At 45.1% G+C, this 25,956-nt stretch overlaps 1 protein-coding gene across 1 annotated transcript; it reads left to right on the forward strand.

Moving 5' to 3' along the window:
• Positions 1-6,284: 6,284 nt before the first annotated feature.
• ZDHHC24 (zDHHC palmitoyltransferase 24) lies at positions 6,285-19,090 on the forward strand. Its single transcript, XM_075281574.1, has 5 exons — positions 6,285-6,419; positions 10,930-11,187; positions 14,553-14,830; positions 15,298-15,654; positions 16,525-19,090. Exons 2-4 carry the CDS (start codon positions 10,940-10,942, stop codon positions 15,609-15,611), a joined length of 840 nt encoding a protein of 279 aa, XP_075137675.1. The 5' UTR covers positions 6,285-6,419; positions 10,930-10,939; the 3' UTR covers positions 15,612-15,654; positions 16,525-19,090.
• Positions 19,091-25,956: the final 6,866 nt, after the last annotated feature.

The following is a 25,956-nucleotide window of genomic DNA, read 5'->3' on the forward strand; positions in this document are numbered from 1 at the left end:
CTATGTGCCAAATTTCATTCAAATCTGTTCAGCCGTTTTTGCGTGATTGACACATAAACATCCAAACACACAAAAATCCAAATACACAAACTTTCACATTTATAATATTAGTAGGATATATGTATAAAAACTATTCTAACTACTAAGCACAGATCTGATCGGCACTCAGTGGCAGTCACAGGTTTATTTAACCACCTCAGTACCGGGCCAGTTTGTGGTCAAGGACCAGACACATTTTCGGGTTTTTTCTGTATGTGCGGTTTTGTGGGCTGTAACATTTTTCTCGTATGTCTCATTCAACTAATTTTTGCGTCTTTTTTCGGGGACACATAGGGCTTTATTTTTATGTTGTTTTTATTTTCCAATGTGTTTTAATTTTTTTAGATCCAGGAAAATATTAACATAATAGGAGGGAAATTGTGTCTGGTTTTCACTTTTTTTATTTTTTTATTTAATAACACAAAGCGCTACTAAAAAACTTTATAAAATAGTTTTTCCTCTCCGTAACGGTAATTTTTATGTGCATCCACTTACGCGAATTTGCTCCTGGGCTGGTGGGAGGAGATAATTGTTTTTGGGGAGGGGTATGAGGAATTTACCAACAGGATTAAACTGTGGGCGCGGTATATTGATGATGTGCTGGTCGTATGGAGAGGCACAAAAGAATCTTTTCTGCGTTTTGTTGAACATCTAAATGTGAATGTGATAGGCCTGTCATTTATATGTGAAATTGGTGGTTCATCTCTCCCCTTTTTGGACGTCCTAATATCAAAAGGACTTAATGGCACACTGGACACAAAAGTGTTTAAAAACTACTGCCACGAATTCCTTCCTGCGATGGGAAAGTAGTCATCCATACCCATTGAGGAGGGGCATACCTCGTGGCCAATACTTAAGACTGAGGAGGAACTGCTCTGGGGGGAAGGCCTTTGTGGACCAGGCGGCAGACTTGAGATCCCGTTTTCTAAAATGGGGTTATCGTGATCATATTTTGAGAGAGACATTTAGATCGCCTCTGGCTTGTGACCGTACCCAACTGTTAAGAGTTAAAGATAAACCAGAGGACTCTGATGGTATGGTCCAAATGATTGGAACTTACGATAATGGAGCATCGGGGGTGCGGGATATTTTGCAGCGTCATTGGGATATCCTAATCCTGGACCCTGATATTAAGGCAGTGGTAGGGGATAGACCCCAGATTACGTTTCACCGGGGTAAATCCCTGAGAGATCGTTTGGTGCATAGTCACTTAAATGTACAAAAGAGCTCTACGTGGCTGTCCCCACTCAAGGGCTGCTATAGATGTAGTGGGTGTTCCACCTGTCCGAATTTAGAGACAGGGAAGCAGTTTTTCTCAGAGAATTTAAAAAAAGTATTTGATATTAGGCACTTCATCTTATTTGGATCAAAAGTTGTTATTTACAAAATTACATGCCTTTGTAAACTTGACTATGTGGGAAAAACAAACAGGGAACTTCGAAAAAGAATCAGGGACCACCTGGGGGATGTGTGGAACCATAGGGATACCCCGGTAGCGAAACATGTGAATTCCTGTCATGGGGGTGATTTGAACTAAGATTTATGGGGATTAGAGATGAACGAGTACTGTTCGGGTCAGCCGATCCGAACAGCACGCTCCATAGAAATGAATGGATGCACCTGGTACTTCCGCTTTGACGGCGGCCGGCCGCTTAACCCCCCGCATGCCGGCTACGTCCATTCATTTCTATGCGAGCGTGTTGCTCGGATCGGCTGATCCGAACAGTACTCGTTCATCATTAATGGGGATTGATTTAGTGAAACCGCATCCTGGGGGGGGGGGCAATGGTTTAAAATGACATTGCAATGCGACGCTAAATGGATTTTCAGCTTATAAACGGAGGCTCCGCGGGGATTAAATGAGCAACTAAATTTTGTTTGTTTCATTTGAGACTTCTCTATATTTGAACTTAAAGGGTTACCTGTCATTAGGTGACTTTGGTCTGTACATAGGTTTTCTTTTTTCTGTTTGGTCTGCTTTTGGTTTAATTTGAAATAGGGTCTCATTTTTGTCATATTTTGCTACTCAGTGTAATAAATGTCTTCATTAGCATCTTGTTGTGAGGTTATGTCCTTTTGAAACTTACCTTTGCAGCTGATATTGTTTGTGGCTATGGGGGATGTTTGTTGATATAGGATAGTGGCAGAGGGAGATAGGAGTGATGAGTTTGCTCCTATTGGTGTACTTGGGGGTGGGGACCTGTAGTACCTCCCCTTGGACACTCTCTAAGTGATGCCTGTTCGGGCAGCGTAAGCGCCACTGCACATGCGCAGAATCCCGAGTGGATATCGCGCGTTAATTTTGTGCAGTGGACCACTGCGCATGTGCGGGATGCTTGGCGTGATCCCACGCGACTCTAGCACTGGAAGTTACTGATGATGCACTGCTACTGGTGACGTCATTGGCGGGAGACGTATGGCGCCAAATTCAGACGGAAGCCGTTCACTGGTTTCTATAGACTGCAGGTGAGGGGCGGGGTGCTAATAATAGGTTCAAATAACCTTAGAAGGAGGCGAAAGATGCTGCCATTATCACTATCTGTAGTCAGCGTGAGGGGGAGAGAGCCTCTTCAGTTATTGAGAGTGTCCTATCATTGTAGGCATTTCTCTGGGATGGAAAATAGTAGCTTGTCCGTAGTCAGCTTAACATAAGGTCCCCTGATGATTGGCGCGACACTGTGCCACGAAACGTTTAGGGACATCTAGGGTCTTGCCATAGGGATAGTTTAGGACTGCCCTTGTTAGGGTGGGAGTCAATTGGGGGTCAGGGTGTATTGGCAGGTTAAGACCAGGGACTTTTTGATCCTCCTGTGTTATGCTGGCACCACTTCCTGGCTCTTACCAACAACCTTTGGCAAGACCGTTTCATATTATATTACATCAGGCTGACTGTAAGGAATTATTTATGGTCACCATGTGTATTTATATATATTTTTTTCTATTGTAAGGTGTTGTGAAGCTCAGTAGGATACATGAGCACATGTCACTGCTTCCTTTAGGAAGTTTTTAGCTATTTTTGTCTGTCGACACAGTTTTAGCATAAGATTATTAAACGTTAAGTTTTATTTGCATCAGTGCGGTTGTTGCTGTTGGTAAGGGGTTAACCAGCAGCCAGCAAGGTGGAGGGAGGCTTTGCACTGATGGATGTATTGATAGACAGACAGACAGACAGACAGTAGCAGGGGGCTACTGCGCACGCTCCGGCGCTCCCTCTGGAGCGCTACTGCTACTGTTTCGGCACCATTTTTATCATAGTTCTAAGGGGAACTGAGCATACTCAGTTTCCTTAGAATTACGCGAGTGTACTGCGCATTGCAAACTTCTATTGACAAAAATGGCGCCGGAGTGTGTGTCTATCACAAGCTGCCGGAAGAAAAGAAGATGAAGGCGTGGAAGAAATAGCCCAGGAGGACGTCGCTGCAAGAAGACACCAGAAGAAGGCGGGACCAAAGATGACGTCCACCAGTGCACGGTAAGTATGATTTGAATATTAGTTTTTAGGGTATTAATTTAAAACGAGGGGGGGGGGGGGACTTTTAAAATACCATTAGCAGTTTTTAAAGGCTATTCAGGCGTATGTGGGGCTCAGAGGGCATAATTTTGATGTTAGAGCCCCTTTAATGAAGGCTTATTTTATGGGAGACTTTATCACTAGGTCGCTCTGGGTTACTAAGCTGGTCTAGAGCACTGGCACCTCGTCATCTTGTATTGGGGGCTTCTCACATTCACATCCATTTCTGCTCCCCACATAACACTAGAAACACAAGTTCTTTAACATAAATGTTGCAAAAATAAATTATATATATCAAAACCAGAGGAGAGCTCAGAACTGGCTGTGACAGCACAGACCCCATAAAGAACAGCTTGTTGCAAAAGTGAACCCGGCCACCTTCTCCAAATTTTCCCTTCATAAGATTACCTCATTTGCCAAACAGCCTGCACCCCCCTGTCCCCCCTCTTGCTCACCCATAGCCTGCACCCCCATGCCCCCCTCTTGCTCCTACACAGGCCGCACTTTCCCCTCACACATGCTGTCTCTTCTCTCCTCCATTCCCACCCGCCCCCCTCTTGCTCACCCACAGCCTGCACCCCCATGTCCCCCTCTTGCTCAGCCACAGCCTGCACCCCCCTGTCCCCCTCTTGCTCAGCCACAGCCTGCACCCCCATGTCCCCCCCTTGCTCACCCATAGCCTGCACCCCCCTGTCCCCCCTCTTGCTCACCCACAGCCTGCACCCCCATGTCCCCGTCAGCCAGCACCCCCATGCCCCCCTCTTGCTCCTACACAGGCCACACTTTCCCCTCACACATGCTGTCTCTTCTCTCCTCCATTCCCACCCGCCCGTCCCCCTCTTGCTCACCCACAGCCTGCACCCCCCTGTCCCCCTCTTGCTCAGCCACAGCCTGCACCCCCATGTCCCCCTCTTGCTCACCCATAGCCTGCACCCCCCTGTCCCCCCTCTTGCTCACCCACAGCCTGCATCCCCATGTCCCCCCTCTTGCTCAGACACAGGCCGCACTTTCCCCTCACACATGCTGTCTCTTCTCTCCTCCATTCCCACCCGCCCGTCCCCCTCTTGCTCACCCACAGCCTGCACCCCCCTGTCCCCCTCTTGCTCAGCCACAGCCTGCACCCCCATGTCCCCCTCTTGCTCACCCACAGCCTGCACCCCCATGTCCCCCCCTTGCTCACCCATAGCCTGCACCCCCCTGTCCCCCCTCTTGCTCAGCCACAGCCTGCACCCCCGTCCCCCTCTTGCTCAGCCACAGCCTGCACCCCCATGTCCCCCCTCTTGCTCACCCACAGCCTGCACCCCCATGTCCCCCCCTTGCTCACCCATAGCCTGCACCCCCCTGTCCCCCCTCTTGCTCACCCACAGCCTGCACCCCCATGTCCCCGTCAGCCAGCACCCCATGCCCCCCTCTTGCTCCTACACAGGCCGCACTTTCCCCTCACACATGCTGTCTCTTCTCTCCTCCATTCCCACCCGCCCGTCCCCCTCTTGCTCAGCCACAGCCTGCACCCCCATGTCCCCCCTCTTGCTCACCCACAGCCTGCACCCCCATGTCCCCCCTCTTGCTCACCCACAGCCTGCACCCCCCTGTCCCCCCTCTTGCTCACCCATAGCCTGCACCCCCATGTCCCCCCTCTTGCTCACCCACAGCCTGCACCCCCATGTCCCCCTCTTGCTCAGCCACAGCCTGCACCCCCATGTCCCCCCCTTGCTCACCCATAGCCTGCACCCCCCTGTCCCCCCTCTTGCTCACCCACAGCCTGCACCCCCATGTCCCCGTCAGCCAGCACCCCCATGCCCCCCTCTTGCTCCTACACAGGCCGCACTCTCCCCTCACACATGCTGTCTCTTCTCTCCTCCATTCCCACCCGCCCGTCCCCCTCTTGCTCACCCACAGCCTGCACCCCCATGTCCCCCTCTTGCTCAGCCACAGCCTGCACCCCCATGTCCCCCTCTTGCTCAGCCACAGCCTGCACCCCCCTGTCCCCCTCTTGCTCACCCACAGCCTGCACACCATTCCCCCCTCTTGCTCCTACACAGGCCGCACTTTCCCCTCACACATGCTGTCTCTTCTCTCCTCCATTCCCACCCGCCCCTGTCCCCCTCTTGCTCACCCACAGCCTGCACCCCCATGTCCCCGTCAGCCTGCACCCCCATGTCCCCCTCTTGCTCACCCACAGCCTGCACCCCCATGTCCCCGTCAGCCTGCACCCCCATGTCCCCCTCTTGCTCACCCACAGCCTGCACCCCCATGTCCCCCCCCCTTGCTCACCCACAGCCTGCACCCCCATGTCCCCGTCAGCCAGCACCCCCATGCCCCCCTCTTGCTCCTACACAGGCCGCACTCTCCCCTCACACATGCTGTCTCTTCTCTCCTCCATTCCCACCCGCCCGTCCCCCTCTTGCTCACCCACAGCCTGCACCCCCATGTCCCCCTCTTGCTCAGCCACAGCCTGCACCCCCATGTCCCCCTCTTGCTCAGCCACAGCCTGCACCCCCATGTCCCCCCCCTTGCTCACCCACAGCCTGCACCCCCATGTCCCCGTCAGCCAGCACCCCCATGTCCCCCTCTTGCTCCTACACAGGCCGCACTCTCCCCTCACACTTGCTGTCTCTTCTCTCCTCCATTCCCTCCCGCTTCCTGTCCCTTGACGTTGCTCTGTAGCCCCGCCCACACCAGAATCTGATCACATGGTTATGACATCATCAAGGGTCCTTTATCCCACTCGGAAATAACATCTGCTCCTGTAGTACCTGCCGTTTGCTCACATGACCACGTGACGTCAGCCTTCAGGGAGTTGCTTTGCTCTTAGACCTGTCATCCATGAGCGGAGCCGCAGGTGTGCTGCAGTGTGTTGTGTCTACAGGTAACCGTGCAGTGATGTAGGAAGGGCTGTGTACTGTGCTGCTGCTGCTGCTGATGGACTCTGTATGACTGTGCTGCTGGTATATATAGGATGGTATGGAATGTCTAAGATGGTTGTGTTGTTGTTGCATGTGGTCTATTGGAAAGTATCTAATATAATGATCGCTTATCTGGTGTAGATTCCATCAAGGGGCCTCTGAAGTGCAGCTGGGAATCTGGTTGCTATGGGTAACTGCTCCACTTTTGCAATGTTTTTGATACATATCATCCAATGAGCATGCCTCGCAACTTTTGAAAAGTAGAAAGAAGGACAAAATGTGCGGCGCGAGCAGCGCACTGTGGCAAATTTGGCCCCACCCACTTTTCTGTTGACTCCGCCCATTCTCTTTCATTTTTCATGTGCCCGCACACAGTATAATCCTCCTACAGTCACCCGTAAATTATGTCCCCCCTCCATCTCTCCCCCAGTTTCATGTCCCCCCTCCATCTTCCCCAGTGTCATGCCATTCTCCCCCCTCCATCTTCCCCAGTGTCATGCCGTTCTCCCCCCCTTCATCTGCCCCAGTGTCATGCTGTTCTTCCCCCCTTCATCTGCCCCAGTGTCATGCTGTTCTTCCCCCCTTCATCTGCCCCAGTGTCATGCTGTTCTTCCCCCCTTCATCTGCCCCAGTGTCATGCTGTTCTTTCCCCCTTTATCTGCCCCAGTGTCATGCTGCTCTTTCCCCCTTTATCTGCCCCAGTGTCATGCTGTTCTTTCCCCCTTCATCTGCCCCAGTGTCATGCTGTTCTTTCCCCCTTCATCTGCCCCAGTGTCATGCTGTTCATTCCCCCTTCATCTGCCCCAGTGTCATGCTGTTCTTTCCCCCTTCATCTGCCCCAGTGTCATGCTGTTCTTTCCCCCTCCATCTTCCCCAGTGTCATGCCGTTCTCCCCCCCTTCATCTGCCCCAGTGTCATGCCGTTCTCCCTCACCTTCATCTGCCCCAGTGTCATGCTGTTCTCCCTCCCCTTCATCTGCCCCAGTACCATGCTGTTCTCCCTCCCCTTCATCTGCCCCAGTGTCATGCTGTTCTTTCCCCCTTCATCTGCCCCAGTGTCATGCCGTTCTCCCTCACCTTCATCTGCCCCAGTGTCATGCTGTTCTTTCCCCCTTCATCTGCCCCAGTGTCATGCTGTTCTTTCCCCCTTCATCTGCCCCAGTGTCATGCTGTTCTTCCCCCCTTCATCTGCCCCAGTGTCATGCTGTTCTTCCCCCCTTCATCTGCCCCAGTGTCATGCCGTTCTCCCTCCCCTTCATCTGCCCCAGTGTCATGCTGTTCTTTCCCCCTTTATCTGCCCCAGTGTCATGCTGTTCTTTCCCCCTTTATCTGCCCCAGTGTCATGCTGTTCTTTCCCCCCTTCATCTGCCCCAGTGTCATGCTGTTCTTTCCCCCTTCATCTGCCCCAGTGTCATGCTGTTTTTTTCCCCCTTCATCTGCCCCAGTGTCATGCCGTTCTCCCTCACCTTCATCTGCCCCAGTGTCATGCTGTTCTTTCCCCCTTCATCTGCCCCAGTGTCATGCTGTTCTTTCCCCCTTCATCTGCCCCAGTGTCATGCTGTTCTTTCCCCCTTCATCTGCCCCAGTGTCATGCCGTTCTCCCTCCCCTTAATCTGCCCCAGTGTCATGCTGTTCTTTCCCCCTTCATCTGCCCCAGTGTCATGCTGTTCTTTCCCCCTTCATCTGCCCCAGTGTCATGCTTTTCTTTTCCCCTTCATCTGCCCCAGTGTCATGCTGTTCTTCCCCCCTTCATCTGCCCCAGTGTCATGCCGTTCTCCCTCCCCTTCATCTGCCCCAGTGTCATGCTGTTCTTCCCCCCTTCATCTGCCCCAGTGCTATGCCGTTCTCCCTCCCCTTCATCTGCCCCAGTGTCATGCTGTTCTTCCCCCCTTCATCTGCCCCAGTGCTATGCCGTTCTCCCTCCCCTTCATCTGCCCCAGTGTCATGCCGTTCTCCCTCCCCTTCATCTGCCCCAGTGTCATGCTGTTCTTTCCCCCTTTATCTGCCCCAGTGTCATGCTGTTCTTTCCCCCTTCATCTGCCCCAGTGTCATGCTTTTCTTCCCCCTCCACTTCATCTGCCCCAGTGCCATGCCGTTCTCCCTCACCTTCATCAGCCCCAGTGTCATGCCTTTCTCCCCCCTCCACTTCATCTGCCCCAGTGTCATGCTGTTCTTTCCCCCTTCATCTGCCCCAGTGTCATGCTGTTCTTCCCCCCTTCATCTGCCCCAGTGCTATGCCGTTCTCCCTCCCCTTCATCTGCCCCAGTGTCATGCCGTTCTCCCTCCCCTTCATCTGCCCCAGTGTCATGCTGTTCTTCCCCCCTTCATCTGCCCCAGTGCTATGCCGTTCTCCCTCCCCTTCATCAGCCCCAGTGTCATGCCATTCTCCCCCCTCCACTTCATCTGCCCCAGTGTCATGCCCTCTGAGGTGTTATTTATAAGTAAGATATTATACTGCTTACTTCAGGGGGCACAAGTAGGGTCCGTCCAGGAAGGCAGCAGGCACTAAACCTGACCAGTGAGACCACTGCTGAGCGGCACAGCAAACTGTAGTACGGTAGTGGCTTTGCTTACTGTAATTTGGGCTGGGTCACGTTGCTAGGGTGACCTGACTGGTGAAGTGACGGAGGGGCACAGTTGACTATATTGGGCCAGGCCATGGAGCACACTTCACTTTACCTATTGGAGGGCACCGCTCCTGATGTCTGTGCGACCTGCTCTGCCTCCGATGTCCGCCTGTCACATCACATGTTTGCGATGTAAGGAGGATACCGGAGGCAGATCAGGCCACGCAGACATAAGGAGCGGTGCCTCCTGTATCCTCCTTACATTGCATACAAGCGATGTGGCAGGAGGTCACAGACGGGCACTGGAGGCAGCGCAGGTTGCACAGACATCAGGAGCGGTGCCCTCCAATAGGTATAGTGAAGTGTGTTCCATGACCTGGCCCGATTTCCCCAAGAGCTTCATTATAAATGCACGCCTGCCGGCGTTGTCAGCGGGCCGGACAGAAGTGCTTGGCGGGCCGCAGTTTGAGGACCCCTGGCCTATGTATTCAGCTCATTGGCGTCCGTAGGATGCCGATGAGTTGTAATCTGGACATACCTCCCGCCGACCGGGACCACGGGACAGGACACCGAAATCGTGAGAGTCCCACAGAAATCGGGACGGTTGGGAGGTATGAATGAGGCAGATTTATGAAACTAAAATAAAACAGTCTTGGGCTAGGTTCACACTAGTGTCACCTTTCTATTGTTTGCGTCTGTGAGGGGACAACCTGCGAGGCGGACCACTAAAACCACAATGACACGCAGAGTACGACGGATGCCATTGGCTATAATGGGGTTTGTCAGATTTTCTTCATTTTTAAACTGGAACTGGTGGAAGAATATGACCTCCATGCAGGACTTTTTCCTCCACTGATTTTCAGCGGACGCTGCGACGTAGACTTAGGTGCCTTTACTGACCAGTCATTTTTTAAGTAAAGAATTAGACCTGAGAGCAGTGCCGTGATTGCAACCCACAAGAAATAGCACAGAATTAAAACATAACTTTTAATACATTATTCCATAAAACTGCTAGTAACCCCAAAAATAAGACATATGATATCTAAGCAGTATGAAAGGACCGTCCTTCAGCATCAAACCCGGACACGTGAACAGCAACCTGAAAGATTTGCAGTTATCTTATTGAGACGGATGAGGGGGGGAAGGAAGGGATGGTGGACCTGGCGAGGTTCAGACGGTAGTCCAATGCGGTTCACAAGGTGTTTACTAGAAGAGTCAGTCCAAGGTAGATGGGTGGAAATAAACTCACCGTAGTCTAGATCTGTCTTTACAATGGCAGTACCCATGACATCAGTTTTCCCTGTAGTGTGTTCATATGCATATTTCATCCCAAGCTCATGGGAACTCATCATGGTATACATATATATAGATTGGATTAGCTGGTGAGGATATGTACACACAATCTGACTGCACGGCGTACAATAATAGGGTCACCCAGGATCCTAATCGGTCAATGTGGGTAATAGTCCAGGCTATGTATCGGCCTCACTTCAGGAAGCATCTCAAGGGGAATTCCAAACTCCTGACAAAACCTAGTGTATTATCATATATAAAATGTTTGCCATCTGAACTTCCTAGCAAAAAGCTCCTTGACCCAATGAATGAGCTGGACACCACTAAAGGTTTCAGGCGTATTACGTATATACTCGAGTATAAGCTGAATTTTTCAGTACAAATTTTTGAAATTTTCCAGTAGCTGTTGCATTCCCCCCCCTCGGCTTATACTCGAGCCAATAAGTTTTCCCAGTTTTTTTGTGGTAAAATTAGGGGCCTCGGCTTATATTCGGGTCGGCTTATACTTGAGTATATACCGTAATATGAATATGGCTTTCCATGCTTTATTGCATTCCCTGACTATAGCATTGTGATATATGACATCTCTTTCACTCTCTATTTTTTCTTTGCAGTTATTTAACCATGCAGACCCGCCGCATGGACCCCGCCCAGGTTCTACCCGTCTTCATTACGTGCATTTTAGTGTCTGCCGTGACATTGGAGATATTTTATCTAATCCTCACTACTTCAGATGGTGCACAGTTACCACTTCTGGTGGTTGCCTTGTATCTCTTATTTAATGTGGTGGGGAATATGGTGAGGTTTGTCCAGAGTAATTCTACTATCAAAGGGGTCTTTCTGGAGCATGGGAGCCTGGGGCAAGGCTGGGTGTGAGTATATAATGCATTACATTCTAGCACATAGTTCTTTGGATCATATGGAATTGTTATTTCCAGTGGACTGAGCTATATTGTATACTTGTAAATTAGGCTATGTCCACACTATAGTTATTCTATGTCCTGTCATTCAGTGTCTCTTGTGATGGATGAGAGCAACAGACATTAAATGTCAGATGCATAGTTGGCTGACTGTGCAATAGAGTCTTCAACAATGTACTGCAATATATCAGAATTGCAGTGTATTGTGTAGGCGATCATACTCCCTAGGGTTCCCTAGGAGGGTCTAAAAAAAAAAAAAAAAGTTACAGATATTATTAATATGTATTTTGCAAAGTTTTACATTTTTTAAAAGATTAAAACTTGAACAATAACTTATAAATTTGGTATTTATATGACATGGTATTTGGTATTGATGTGACATGGTTTTTGCATTGCAATTTCTTCCACCTCTCATTCATTTCAATGGGCTTTGCAAGGCTGAATCCACCTTTAGATAGGTCATGACTTTTTTTTTTTTTTTTTTTATTTGCCAGAAAATCTGACTACAGCTGAGTTCACACGGAGGTTTTTGGATCGGATTTTGATGCGGCATCCGTCAAAATCTTCAATGGGAACCGTTCACTTCTTTTTTCCTGCTTGGGTAAAAAGAGGCGAGCTACCCTGTCTTGCCGCAGTGTCCGTGCCGCAAGACTGCACTGCATCGGCATCCAGTCCCGGCTAGCCGCGGGAGACATTTTTTGGACTGGATTCTGAGACCACCTTCGCGTCAAATCCGGTCCAAAAAACTCTGTGTGAACTCAGCTTAAATCCCATTGAAAAGAATGGGACAGGTTGGAGGCTTTTTTGAGGCGGCTGGTAACATAAAAATCTATCTGCAAAAGCTCTTTGAATCTAGGCTTAATCTGCTAACAAGGATGAATGGTTTGGAAGCATAAAATACATTGTGCACAAAATATATTGTAATGCATATACTACGTGCATGGACCCCTATTGTGGATCTGTGCTGGGCCCAGTTGTGCAGATTTTTCATGTTTGAGACAGAAATGCTCAGGTTTTAAGTAGCTGTTTACATCCAAGTGGTAAGAAAGCAATACTTATTCTTGGTGAAAACAGAGCTTAGGCCGGGGCCCCACGAACCGAAAATGCAGCGATTTGCCCGCAGCGGAGACGCTGCGGGAAAAATCGCGGCGTTGTACAGTGCAGGCAAAGTGGATGGGATTCATGCGAATCCCATCCCCACTTTGCGGAGAAGATCACAGTGTGGACACGCTGTGATTTGCAAAGCCGTTGCGGCTTTGCAAATCGCAGCATGTCAATTATATCTATGGAAACGCCAGCGGCTTTCCCGTAGATATAATGTTAAGAGGAAAACTCTGTGAACTTTCTCGTAAAAGCGCTGCGGAAAGAACCGCAATGTGTTCACGCAGCGGTTCTTCTTGCAGCACTTTAGTGCTGTGGATACGGCCCGTGGGGCCTTAGCCTTAAAGAGGTTATCTGGCACAAAACATTATTTTTAACATAGGTTGGGGAGGTGTGTTAAAAAAAATAAAAAATCATACTCGCCTGTTCCCCAGAGCTCCAGTGTCTTCTAGAAGTGAAACTCCTTGTCGGGTGTGGGATCCCTTCCGCTGAAGCCACTGATTGGTCTCCGTGGTCAGGTCAAGACAATGAATTGGCAGGAATGGACCACGCTGGGGGGCACCAGGGAAAGAGGACTATGATTGATGATAATAATAATATTATTATTATTATTATTATTATTATTATTATTATTATTAATAAAAATAATATAATATTAATATTTTATTTATTTTATTTTTTTTATCTCACCTCCCCGGCCTATTTAAAATAAAAAATTTTTTGCCAGGACAACCCATTTCAGATCATTTTTGATAAATAGCAAAACATGTCTCTTCAAAGGCCAGTACCGTGAAAATTATCAGCATATTGATTTGATTAAAAGGGAGTCTGTCATCCCATATCCAGCCTCTAAATCACTACCATTTCTTTTATACAGAATAATAAGAAGTTTGCATAGATGTTACTCTGTAGCACGTGTTTTTTTTAACCCACAGGAAAAAATAAAGTAGCCCACGTTACCATTGAATAGTCATGTGGATGGTCCTGTAGTAGTCATTGAGTCCTAGCTCCAAGTCAGCTACAGTGGTATATAGTGCTTGCATAGTGAAATAAGGTGTACTAGTCTCTACTTCATCTGCCTGCTGCGTATATGCTGGATGTGGCGATGTTTTATCACTTTATTTTTCCCTTTATACTCCAAGTAAATATACCTTATATACTTGACAATGCTATTGGAACAGTCATGTCAGATTCCCCTTTATGGGTGAAATTGAGACATGTATGGCTGAAATAATAACAAACCCTTCAAAAACTTTGTGTAAATGAAAGCGAATATAAGAAACTTTTCAGTGTAGATTATCAGAGAAAAATGTTTCTCCACTTGTCTGGCTATTTTCCTGCGAAAGTGACTTTCACTCTGATATCTCTGCTGAATCTCTGCTGCAGTCTATCAGATTATAGCTGAGGTTAGTTGTCTGCTGGCTATATTCTGTCATAGTGCCATCTTTATGTATGAACCATTATCCACCATACATGTGATGTGAAGATAATGCCTTAAAGGGGTTGTCCCATCACAAGGATCCTATCTATACTGCTAGTTTATGTGGATTTAAGACTTTTCCTAAATGCATTGCTTTATCAAAACTGCTTTGTTTGGTCTCTATCTTATTCTTAAATATCTTAATCTTTATTCACTTCATTGTTTACACTCTGTTTCTATGGCGCTTGGGATTATCTTCTCATTTGTCAAGTGATGTAGCTGCCTGCTCTCAGGGGGGGAGGGGCTGGGAGCAGTTCTGAGCTGTTTGAGAAGCTCCGTTACTTAAATTACACAGATAGAGGAGGTGAGAGCTCCAGGATTTCTGAGCTCTTATCAGTCGGTTTAATTGAATTTGGATGATAAGAGCTGAGATAGGGAGTGTGTTACCTCTGTATGTAATGCAAACTGACTCAAATCCAGCTCTGCTACATCAGCTTCACACTGTGTTAGTTCATTTACAACCAATTCCGTGCAAGTGAAACCCCGCCCACCTATGTGCCGAGAAAAGCAGGAAGTGAAGAGAGCACAACAGCCTGCAGGTTACTGAACAAGCGTCATGGGAATACCCCTTTAATGGAAGGAAGTGAGCTAGAGAAATAATAGTAACCATAAAGGAGCAATACATAACAAGATTGAGGGTCCTGTCACACTGATATATAGTCTCGGTATATAATTGTAGAAATCATGCATTTATATTACTGTCTTCCATTCTCTTGTAACTGTTTTTGTATTTTAGATATTGTTATAGCTGCCAAACACACATTCCCCCGAGATGCCAGCACTGCTATGACTGTAACGTGTGTGTGCTTCGACGTGACCACCATTGCACCCTACTTGGAAAGTGCGTTGGCTTCTCAAGTTATCGCTTCTTCTTTTGTGCGTTGTTTCATGGGCTACTGGCACTACTTCTAGCCACCATTCTCAATGCTGAAATATTCATGGATTTGCTTCATCAGGGCTTCAGCATTCACAGCTTCCTTTTGCTTATTATGCCTTGGATGATGTTTCTTACAGGTAAATATGCTTGTTCAGCGCAGTTCACACTAAATGCAGATTTTACGCAAGTACTTAAAAATCATTTATTGCTCTGATACCTGGTAGTAAAAACTGTCGATAGTCTAAAAACGAGTTGGAAAAAAGAATTGGCCTAGGCCACCTATATTAGTCTCTACCCAAACAGGACTGATACAGTGCAGATTTGTCAGTGGTACATTCAATGTTCATGTGTTGCGAGGACTTCCACCCTCCCTGGGTTGCATTCAGTTCATGCTGGGATTTATAGTCCACATACATAGCAAAGCAAATTATTGATTACAGCTGCTTTTTTATATAATATATTATATTATAGGGTATGAAAAAGGTTATGCCATGACCCGTGTTGGGGGTCTCTGAGTCTTGTGCCCGACAAATTTCCAAAATGAATTGGCTATATATTTTATTATACAGCATATGACAAATGTCTTCCTAACTCTCTTCTCCAGGTCAGGTCTCGGCCTCGGCTTTCGTGTTTGCCTTCGTCGCTGATACGTGTGTAGTTGGCTTCCTATTTTGCTTCGCCTTTCTTCTTCTTCACTGTTTCATTCTTTACCGTGGATCGACAACCAAAGAGTGGTTTGGTGGGCATAAAAGAGATTATGACCAGGGATGGAAGGAAAACGCTAGAAACTTTCTTGGAGAACGGTGGTACCTTGTATGGATTTCTCCATGGATTCAGTCAAGACTGCCTGGGGATGGGATTAACTTTGTGCCTAGAGATCTCTCGTCCACCCTCTCATCCAAAAATATGCATCAGTAGCCAGCCGGTTGTGTACCAAAGCGCTCCTTAGCCACTGTGTAATGTAAGTAGTTTGGTTGCACCTTCCTAAGAATGTTTTATATTACTTTATACCGGTCACGTGTGTTATTATCTGATAAAGTAGCCACCTTCTGCTTGTTCTTATTGTTTCTATGTTCAGATCATTACATAGCAACATTATACTGACAGGTATTTTGTCTGATATATAATAATAGCTATTTTCCATTATATTATTGATAATCGCGTAAGTCCAGAATTAAAAATTGTCAGGGTCTGGGGTTGCTAGGTGGGGTGGCATAGACACACAAGTCCAGTTTCTTTAGTCCAAAACAAAGGTAGAGTTTATTTTCACTCAAAAAGGTAGTGAAGCAACAAAAGGAAACAATACAAAAATAAATCCCTGCCCGGCTAGGCTCTAACTAAACATAGACTAGGTTACCTCACCTAGGATAACAGAAATCCAAAAACCAGTAGAATCATTCAGGACACAGCTCCAAAAATATGACCTCTCTGTCAGCTCACCAGCCAAGCTCTGCCCACAGTCTGCTGTTGGAGCTGACTTCTTAAGCCTCCCTTGATGGGCAGACTCTCTGCAGCTGAGTTGTAGCCGGAACATCTCTAAAGTGTGGACTGGAGGGGGGTGGAATGACAGGTCCCACTACCAACCTACCTGCCATTCCTAAAAATCCAGCCCAGTAACCGGAACTCTGAAATAACCCTCAGCAGACAATAGTTATCTGCTGAGAAGTGTTCTATCTGGAGTTTTCTCATCTCACCCACCTTAGTAGTCTGGGTGAGATTTACACCCCCTCCATTACCTGACCAGCCATCGGCATACAAAATGTAAAAGTTGTATTTATCATAAGAAACTGCATTACAAATACATGTGTGTTTTGTTTTTTTTCTATTTTAGGTACAACCTCTGAATGTTCCCGATGGAAAACTTGGAATCAACTTGTGGAGCAGAATCCACTTCCAATCCATACTTGTGGTTGCCGTAAGGCCTCTATATCAATGCACTTATAAATAAGCGAGATATGTATGATGGATATACACCATTCATGCTGGTGTAATATGTAACCATTGTCAAATAAATGCACTATTGATGTTATTACATATGGAACGGAGTTATAGGCAGCTTTAACCCTTTCACCTCTGGAAATTTTGCTACTCTACATGCTCAGATGGCCAGACAACTTTTCATATTTTGCTATGCATTCATTCAGGGAATATTTTTGCAAATGACTTGCCAGCCACAGCTTATATATAAATTCCATTTTTTATCGGTAATTCACTACTACTGGGATTGAAATGACATGTCAAAAGTTATGTCATTAGTGACATGGCAGAATTTCACTTTTCATAAACTTGACAACGAAATTAATTCCTGTATCTGTGTGGTTAAAAAAGACCATTTGTTTTATAAGACACATGATCTTCAAGTACACAGATACAACCTTTGCACGTGGTAGCAGGATTTTACCACTAGCACCAGTGGGGGGAAAAAAATTACAAAAATCATATTTAAAAATAACATCGGCAATAACAACTGCAAAATCCACTGCATCTAAAACAACAGAAATGACAAAAAGTGATGCATAAAATTGTTTAAAAATATACCGTATATACTCGAGTATAAGCCGACTTTTTCCACACATTTTTCATGCTGATAAAGCTCTCCTCGGCTTATACACGAGTCAGGGTCCACGGAGCACAGAAAACTGGAAGGGGGAGGTCCTTTAGTGCTACTGCTCTGTGATTGGCTTGTCATGACGTCACGTGTCTGTGATGTCATCAAAGGTCCTGTAGCCACTGGTATGTAACATCTGCAGATAAGGTTGAGTCTAAATCCTAGTAGCTCCGCCCACACCAGAGTCCGATCACATGGTCATGACGTCATCAGAGGTCCTTTAGCACACTAGGATTTAGCATCTACCCTGCAGATGAGTGGCCAGGATTCATTGTGTCTTATGGAAGATGTCTGTTGTATGGAGGAGAGGAGGCTCCAGTAATGTGACACACAGGGACCTTCCTTTAGTTACTCTGCCTATTAATGTCAGGCATTTGGGGTTATTAATTTAGTTTCTGTAACTCCATGTGCCTCACATTAATAACAGTTAACCCATCATGTCCCTCATATTAACCCCTGTGTGCCCCATATAAGGGTTACTAATATGTGAGACACATGGGGGTACTAATGAAGGACCTTAATTATGAAGATACCTAATTATTACCTCCATATGTCCCACATATCAGCAACTCTTATGTGAGGTACACAGTGGGTTAATGTGAGGGACGTGATGGGGTTAACTGCTATTACTATGAGGCACATGGAGTTACTAAGCTGCAATGCACTTTTTATCTGCAATGGTGGATTTCCCCTCCTCGGCTTATACTCGAGTCAATAAGTTTTCCCAGTTTTTTGTGGTAAAATTAGGGGTCTCGGCTTATATTCGGGTCGGCTTATACTCGAGTATATACGGTACTAAAAATAAACATATTGAATAAAGATGCACATGCAGAACTTCCTAAATCCTACCCCATGTTTGATACTCTTGCTGGTAAAATAGACTAATGCTAAGGTAAAAGGTAAATGTTGCACACAAGTTGGGCAGTGGGATGTGTTCAATACATAGGATTGCTGGACAGGAATCAGTCATTTTTGGATCAGATTGGGGACATGATAGTATGGCGTGAGATGGTTAGTGCAGGAATAAGAGGGCACTGTTTAGTTAGTGGGTGATGGTGAGGTAGAATATAAATGGATTCTGCAAGCAAACACTTGATATGTTTATAATAGATTAATGTATACTGATATGTTTGCAAACAGCCTTATGTTATCAAACAGATACATAAAAATTTCTCTGCAAATAATGTTCTTCTCTTGAGACACTAAAAGCCTCCATGTGTAAAGTTTTACAGCCTTGGCCATCCCATCTATCTTATGTTTATGACTACCCCTAAAAGGGGATTTCTGAGGACAGAAGGTACAGTCATTTCATGTCCAATTATTTCAACGGAGTCATGGTACCACCATGGGTGAGTGGCAGAGACTTAGTCCTCTTTGTCCTGTGAAAACACATGGATACTCGGTCAAACCAAGCATGCATGTCTATGGGGGAGTCAAGAAATATAGCTGTTGGCTGCATGCTATTTTTATAGTAAACAAATTACACCCCGAGTTTGCCTTTCTCCACCAGTCTCGCACCTCTCTGCCGTAACACATCCTGTTCTGTGGAGCCAAGCCATAGAGAAAATATAATTACTATTACTGGCCTTTCATAGAAAGGATGTACTAATAATGGACAGTGGTGGAAGGTCATAAGATATGGACAAAATGGGGAAGGATTTACTTGGTGAATATCTTACCATGTACATGTTTGCATCCTAAAATATACAATTTGGGAACCGTTAACCTATACATTTTGCCCCCTCTAGTGCTTGTGCTCCGTCTGCCCTCCTCCTCCCCGCATACTGTGCCGACCTCCCTTCTTGCTCTGGCAGTTCACATCTCGGGCATACTGAGCAGTATGCTCAGTTCTCCAGCGAACTACACCAAAATGGCCGTCGGACATGCACCAGTGTCTATTCAAAATGATAGATGAAATGATAGAGTCCCTTTCATAATGTAACCAACTTCTGACCCTGCTCGGACTGCACTTTACGTGGCTTATGTCTATTTGTAAGATAATGTAAAGCAAACAAATGTCAGGGCATTGATGGACGAATACATTTGTGCTGACCTTCTCCGGTGTTAGTCAAATGTTTTCTTTGGGTTGTATGCTATTGTCTTAAGCAGCATTGCTTCAAGAAATCCTGGAATTATACTGTGAGGTTCTATTAAACATCTTAATCCTTTTTTCATCGTCCCAGATAAAAATTCGAATTTGAGAACATGGTTCAGCTTGTTACCCCTCCTCTTCTGTGTAATAGCTATGTGACACATGTTTGTCTACTTCTCCTAGTGTTTGTGTTATTAATTAGAGATGAGCGAACACTGTTCGGAACAGCCTCGGCTTATATTCGGGTCGGCGTATATACGGTACTTTATTAACAAATGTCCTTACTTGACCAGTTTGTAAATCTGAAAATCGAATGCAATTCCATCTTGTTGTTAGCATCGCACGCTAATCCCATCCGCACATTGCAGAAAAAAATCTACAGTGGAAAAGCTGCATTTTCGAAAATTGCAGCATGTCATATATACCTGCAGAAATGCTGACGTTTTCTGGATATGCATAATAGGGGCAGAAGTACGCAGAGGAAAAATCGTGATGTGTTTCCACCACGCTTTGTTTTTGCTGTACTTCTGTGCTTTTTACACACTGCTTTTCTTATGATTTTGCACAGCTAAAATGAACATGCTGCATTTTATACAGCCTTTTTTCCTGCAATGTGGGGGTTAGATTAAATGAACCCTCAATTACTCTGTTGGGACTGTAAAATGCACCATTTTTTCCCACTGCATTTGTGGGGCCTCAGACTAAAGGAGTACTCTAGACTCTATGGCTAGTGCAGGGCTTTAGTGATAATAATATGGGATTGTATGTAGTGGACAGTCAAGGACTCCTAGTGTCATAGATAACTATTGATAGGAGTCGTACTCCCAGAATAGTATACAGACCAGTAAGGGTAAGTTCACATGGCGGAAAAGGTTTCCGCCGTGTGACTTTTCCGCGTGGCTAGCCACAATGGGATACCGATGCAGTTGCGGCATCCCGCTCCTCATTAGGTCCGAATGAATGAGCATAATCATGAGGTAGTCTTAAGCTGCGGGAAGATGGGGCATACTGCTTCTTGTTCCCGCTAGCTGAAAAAAATTGCTAGCAGGAAAAAAAAGTGAGTGCTTCCCATTGAAATGAATGGGAGACTTTTTTGCAGGCGGATTTTGAGGCGGATTCTGCATCAAAATCCGCCTGCAAAAAAACTCTGTGTGAACATACCCTAAATCCGGCACTCACATGGATTGACTCTCACAGGCAAGGCTTAGGCTCCGTTCCCACGGAGTAACTCACCGCTCATTCTGACACGTAACCACGTGTCAGTGTGAGGCGCTTCAAAACAGAGCCTGTTGACTCCAATGGGTGCCGGCTTACATGCTCTACGGTTACAAAGCCTCCCATTGATTTCTATGTGTAGTTCGCATAAGCCGGCACCCATTGAAGTCAATGGGATTTGTTTTGAAAGGCCTCGCTCTGACACGTGTTTGTGTCAGAATGAGCGGCGCGTTACTCCGTGGGAACAGAGCCTTAGTAGAGTGAAAACAGCCTGTAGGGACACACCCCAAACTTGTAATGTCCAGTTGTCAATTTTACTAAGGAAATAACAGATGAATGGAGCGATGCAGGGTTGTAAGAAAAGTTGTTGGAGAATTTTATAAAGAATACAAATATTTTCTGAAATATACCTGTCAGGAGAGATGACAGGTCCCCTTTAGAAGGGGAAACCTGATAATTATGTAAAATGGAAATAATCAGATTTAGGGTGCCCATACATTTAACAGTTTGTGCCATGCACCTGGAAACCACACAGGAAAACTTCAATAGGTTTATCATCATGCTATGGTATAGTTTTTGGCTTTGTAAGAAATATAGGTATTGTATTTTTCTATATTTGCATCTGTAATTAATGTATTGTTGAAATTCATATTGAAAAATTGTAATAATTCACTGTAAAATTGCAACCATATTCTACAGCATGGTTCCTGGTGAATTTATGGCCACCCTACATATAATGTTGCCTTTACTGATATGTGTTATGTATTTCTATAATCTGTTAGACATATTTTCACAGCTTTTTTTTTTATTCTTGTAATACCAATTTATTTTTATGTTTCTACCTTGCACTGATCATTTTTAATAAAATATTTTCCTTTATAGTGACTGTGTAATAATTTTATTAACCCCTTAAGGACACAGCCCAAAAGTATGTTAAGGACCAGGCCTGTTTTTTCAAAATTGACATGTGTCACTTTAAATGGCAATAACTTTGAGACGCTTTAACTTACACAAGTGATTTTGAGAATGTTTTCTCGTAACACATTATACTTCATGTTAGTGGTAAACACTAATCAATATTTTTGTATTTACTTATTAAAAAAAATAGGAAATTTGATGGAAATTTGGAAAAAATTGCAATTTTCAAAATGTGAAATTCTCTGCTTTTCAGGCAGATAGTCATACCACCCAAATATAGTAATAAATATTATCTCCCATATCTCTGCTTTATATCGGCATCATCTTTTGATTGTATTTTAATTTATTTTGAACGTTACAAGGCTTACAAGTGTAACAGCAATTTTCCAGATTTACAAGAAATGTAACTATGTTTGTTTTGTTTGTTCGTTTTACACACTTTATTATTTTTTATTTTTTTTAACTTTTTTACATTTGTGCTGTAAGCACACTAGAACCTGCGATCAGAGAGGATCACTGGTTCTATACTAACTATAGACTTGCAATACACGTGTATTGCAGTCTATAGAGGAAGCTAGCTATGCAGATGCATTGACTAGCTTCCACTCGTCCTGGCATCCAAGGGGTTAACCCTCCCCCCATCGGAGCTCGCTCCGATGGAGGGAGGGATTAAGGAGCAGCGTGTAGCTGTAAATTACAGCTCACACAGACTCCTGATGCTGCGGGCACCATGCTTTATAGCCCGGCCAAACCCCTAGGGTGCCATGATCACTATGGATCATGGCACCTTAAGGGTTAAACAGGGGGGGGTCGGTGCAATCACCATCCCTGCTGCTACAGGGGAAGCCTGGCTGTCAGATACAGCCGGCCTCCCGTGCTGCTTCTGAGCTCGTGCAATCTCAATCACGTACAGGTACGTGGGAATGCGGGAACTAACCACATACCCTGACGTACAGGTACGTGATTTAGCGTTAAGGGGTTAATATTATATAGTGGTTTTCTGGTATGAACTCCACAATAAACCTTCAGCTGTATTCACACGACATTTGTCAGAGTGCTAGCTGTATTTTCACAGCTAGCTCACCAACCCATTAAGGGTAAGTTCACACAGAGTTTTTTGGTATGAAACCTAGGCGGAGGCCGCCTCAGGTTCCGGACCAAAAAAAAAACCGGGTAGCCACGACTGAATGCCGGTGCACTGCAGAAGCATCCAGTCGCGCACTCCGCTCTGGATTAGGCCTAATGAATCGGCCTAGTCGGGAGGAGGAAGTGTCTTCAGGCCGAATCGCGAGGTAAGTACCGTAACCGTGTTTTCCTCCCTGGGCCTCCTATTATTATTCTCTGGGGTCTAAAAAGACCTCAGAGTATAATAATTGTTCATGGGGTGTCCACAATGGGGCAGCATAAATAATACTATGTGCAAGGGCCACTATGGCCCATAATATGGGGCCATAAATTATGCCCCATAGGGGCCCCTGCACAAGGTATTATGCCACATAAATTATGCTGGTACAAGGCCCACTATGGTGCAGATCATTTATGGCCTATAGTGGCCCCTGCACAAAGTATTACGCCACATAATAGTGTGTGCAGAAATGTGTGTGTGTGTGTGGGGGGGGGGGATCGTCGGTCGCTGTCAGGGTCTTCGGGGGACGGCCATTATTTGGGTTCTCCTAAAAATGTTTTCCTAATTTAAGCACTGTACATAATTATACTATCTATATTATAACATAGACATTCATGACCTTTAAAACACTTCTACTCTATTCTCTAAACTACTTTGTTAGTAGAGTGTCTCCATGTACATCCATTATTACAGTCATATCCATCAGGCTGTGGAAGCAGCTACTATATCCCACTATTATTTATCCTTAACCTGATGGAACCCATTGTCAATTATAATAATTAGGATTAGCACATCCAAGCATCAATATAACCTTCTGACTTACATGACTACATCCAAATCCTCCGCACATTTACATATACTAAATTGTATTGAGGGTAAGGCAGGGCTCAAATCTAAATAAATGGTGTAATAGAAAAGGCCTCATTTAGGTATATTGGGAGCTGATAGGCCTCACTTGTGACAAGGACTTCTGGAACAAGCCCTGGACCGGACCAACTGGGGACACCGGAGGAATGAAAACAGGTGAGTGTTACCGTATATACTCGAGTATAAGCCTAATTTTTCAGCCCAGTTTTTGTGCTGAAAAAGCCCCCCTCGGCTTATACTCGAGTCAGCAAAAAAAAAATGTTTTATTTTATTTAATTTTTTTTTTTTTAGGAGGGGGGGGTCTATGACCAGCCACAATATTAATGTATAGAATCTCTCATAAAATAATGCAAAAGGAAAAAAAAAAAAAAGAAGATTTTAAAAACATAAAAGTTCTAAAACACTCCTTTTCCTAGAATACATACAAAAGTAGAAAATGACTGTGAAACACATACACATTAGGTATCCCTGTGTCTGAAAGTGCCCGGTCTACTGAATATAGGGGATCTGCAGTGCTCCTGTTCCATCAGGAGGGGGTTAATAGAAGCACTGCAGATACCCTATATTCAGCCAGACTGAATTCCAAGTGGGGGGAAGAAAAAAAAACAGTCCTCAAGCTCAGGGAAGGGGCAGACAGACAACCAAAACACCCCCTCCCCTTCCCCATCACCCAGCACCTACTGCACCCAAAAACTCTGACCATTTTAATTTTTGAAATTTTCCAGTAGCTGCTGCATTTCACCCCTAGGCTTATACTCGAGTCAATAAGTTTTCCCATTTTTTTGTGGTAAAATTAGGGGGGTCGGCTTATATTCGGGTCGGCTTATACTCGAGTATATACGGTATTTTGTTTTTTTATTTTCACCTTTCCTGGCCTCCAGATAAAAACTGGATTTTCTGCATAACCCATTTAAAGCAATATAAGCAACGTGATTCTTCTCATGAATTAACATATGGTTCATGTACAGACAAAACCGATGTTACAGAGTAATAAATCAAATTTACATACAAAAGGTAGGTGTGGCATAGCCTTTCTAAAGCCTACGCAATGATGTGATTAGTTAAAAATGAATTTTTCCAATGATAGATTCCCTTTAAATAAGAGTGGAAGGTAGTCATGAAGGGATGCAAGATTTGGTCTCCTTATGTACTTATACTTTGAGTTTGGTTATCATTTCCTGACATTAGTTGCCTGCCAGGGCAATGTGTAAAATTTTGTGTGGATTATATAGCACCTTACATTTATCTTCTATAATAAGTATTCTCTTTTTCATTTATCAGTAGATTTTCCAACTCAACCAAAAAAGCTTCCATGGAATTGCCATGCCAGAGATCTTAGAAGGAGCTGCCTGTCAATTCAAATGAATTGTCAGGCATCATAGGGTCATCTTGGAGGAAATTTGGTGTTTTTTTTTTGTTTTGTTTTTTTGTTGTTTTTTTTGCTATAAATAGCTATATAAGCTATATCCCAACACAATTGAATGCATGTTTACTGTAAATAAAATGTAACTTTTATTTCATTAAAACTGAAAATATACTTTAAAAAGAAGGTCCTGTTTATTGAGAGTCTGTATATGCCTAAATGTGAAGCATTGGCTCCATCTAGTGGCCCTGAGGGAGCACTTCTGCATTTGGATCCGCTCACTTCATTTGGATCCACTCACTTCATTTGGATCCACTCACGGCTCTTTTGACTCCCAAATGGCTCCTTATAAATTACTGCTATCTACAATGTGTAGACAGTCAGACACCCTTTACTACTTCCTATAAGCTAATGTTGTGACCCCCTCACTGGTGATAGCTACAGGACATCATAAAATTGGGTAAAATTATTATTATTGTTTATTTATATAGCACCATTAATTCCATGGTGCTTTGCATTTGAGGGTATACATACAGTACACAAAATGTACAAACAGGTATGACACTAACAGTAACTGACTGGCACAGTTGGATAGAGGGCCCTGCCCGCCAGGGCTTACAATCTGATTCTCAATGACCCATTTGGATGCAGGGGTTAGACCTACAAGGTGGGGTAAGATGGGGGTTTTCATTAAGGGGGTGGGGTTAAGTGAGCTGTTGGCTACCAGCCAGGAGCAAACTCCCATCATTCACTGCAAAGGTCTGGCACAAATAGCTGGCTTGTTTGCGAACCACACATCACTAGCATGCCAAGAGTAAACATTTTGGTTCCTTCTCCTGCCACACCTCTGGTGTTGTAATACAGGAGGTTGTATACTCTCAGTAACTGTGTGTACTCGCATTTTAGCCCTGGAACTCCTGAAGATGCTGAATTTCAGTGAAACATGTTGGGCACTTTGCCCTTTTGTATTTTAAGTTGCTTTCAGCCTAGAATGTCTGAGAAGTACGGTGACAACCTGCAGATGCTGCTGCCAAGTTAAAGGGGTGTTCTAGTTTTTTTTAAACACATAAAAAT

The sequence above is a fragment of the Leptodactylus fuscus genome, chromosome 7, assembly GCF_031893055.1.
Source record: "Leptodactylus fuscus isolate aLepFus1 chromosome 7, aLepFus1.hap2, whole genome shotgun sequence".
Taxonomy (NCBI): Eukaryota; Metazoa; Chordata; class Amphibia; order Anura; family Leptodactylidae; genus Leptodactylus; species Leptodactylus fuscus.

What these genes read in the sequence shown, in the direction of transcription:
- ZDHHC24 (XM_075281574.1), top strand. Translation starts at nt 10,940, where the DNA reads ATGCAGACCCGCCGCATGGACCCCGCCCAGGTTCTACCCGTCTTCATT. An exon ending in AGCCTGGGGCAAGGCTGGGT is followed by an intron (nt 11,188 to 14,552) that starts GTGAGTATATAA and finishes TTTGTATTTTAG; the next exon opens with ATATTGTTATAGCTGCCAAA. An exon ending in TTGGATGATGTTTCTTACAG is followed by an intron (nt 14,831 to 15,297) that starts GTAAATATGCTT and finishes TCTCTTCTCCAG; the next exon opens with GTCAGGTCTCGGCCTCGGCT.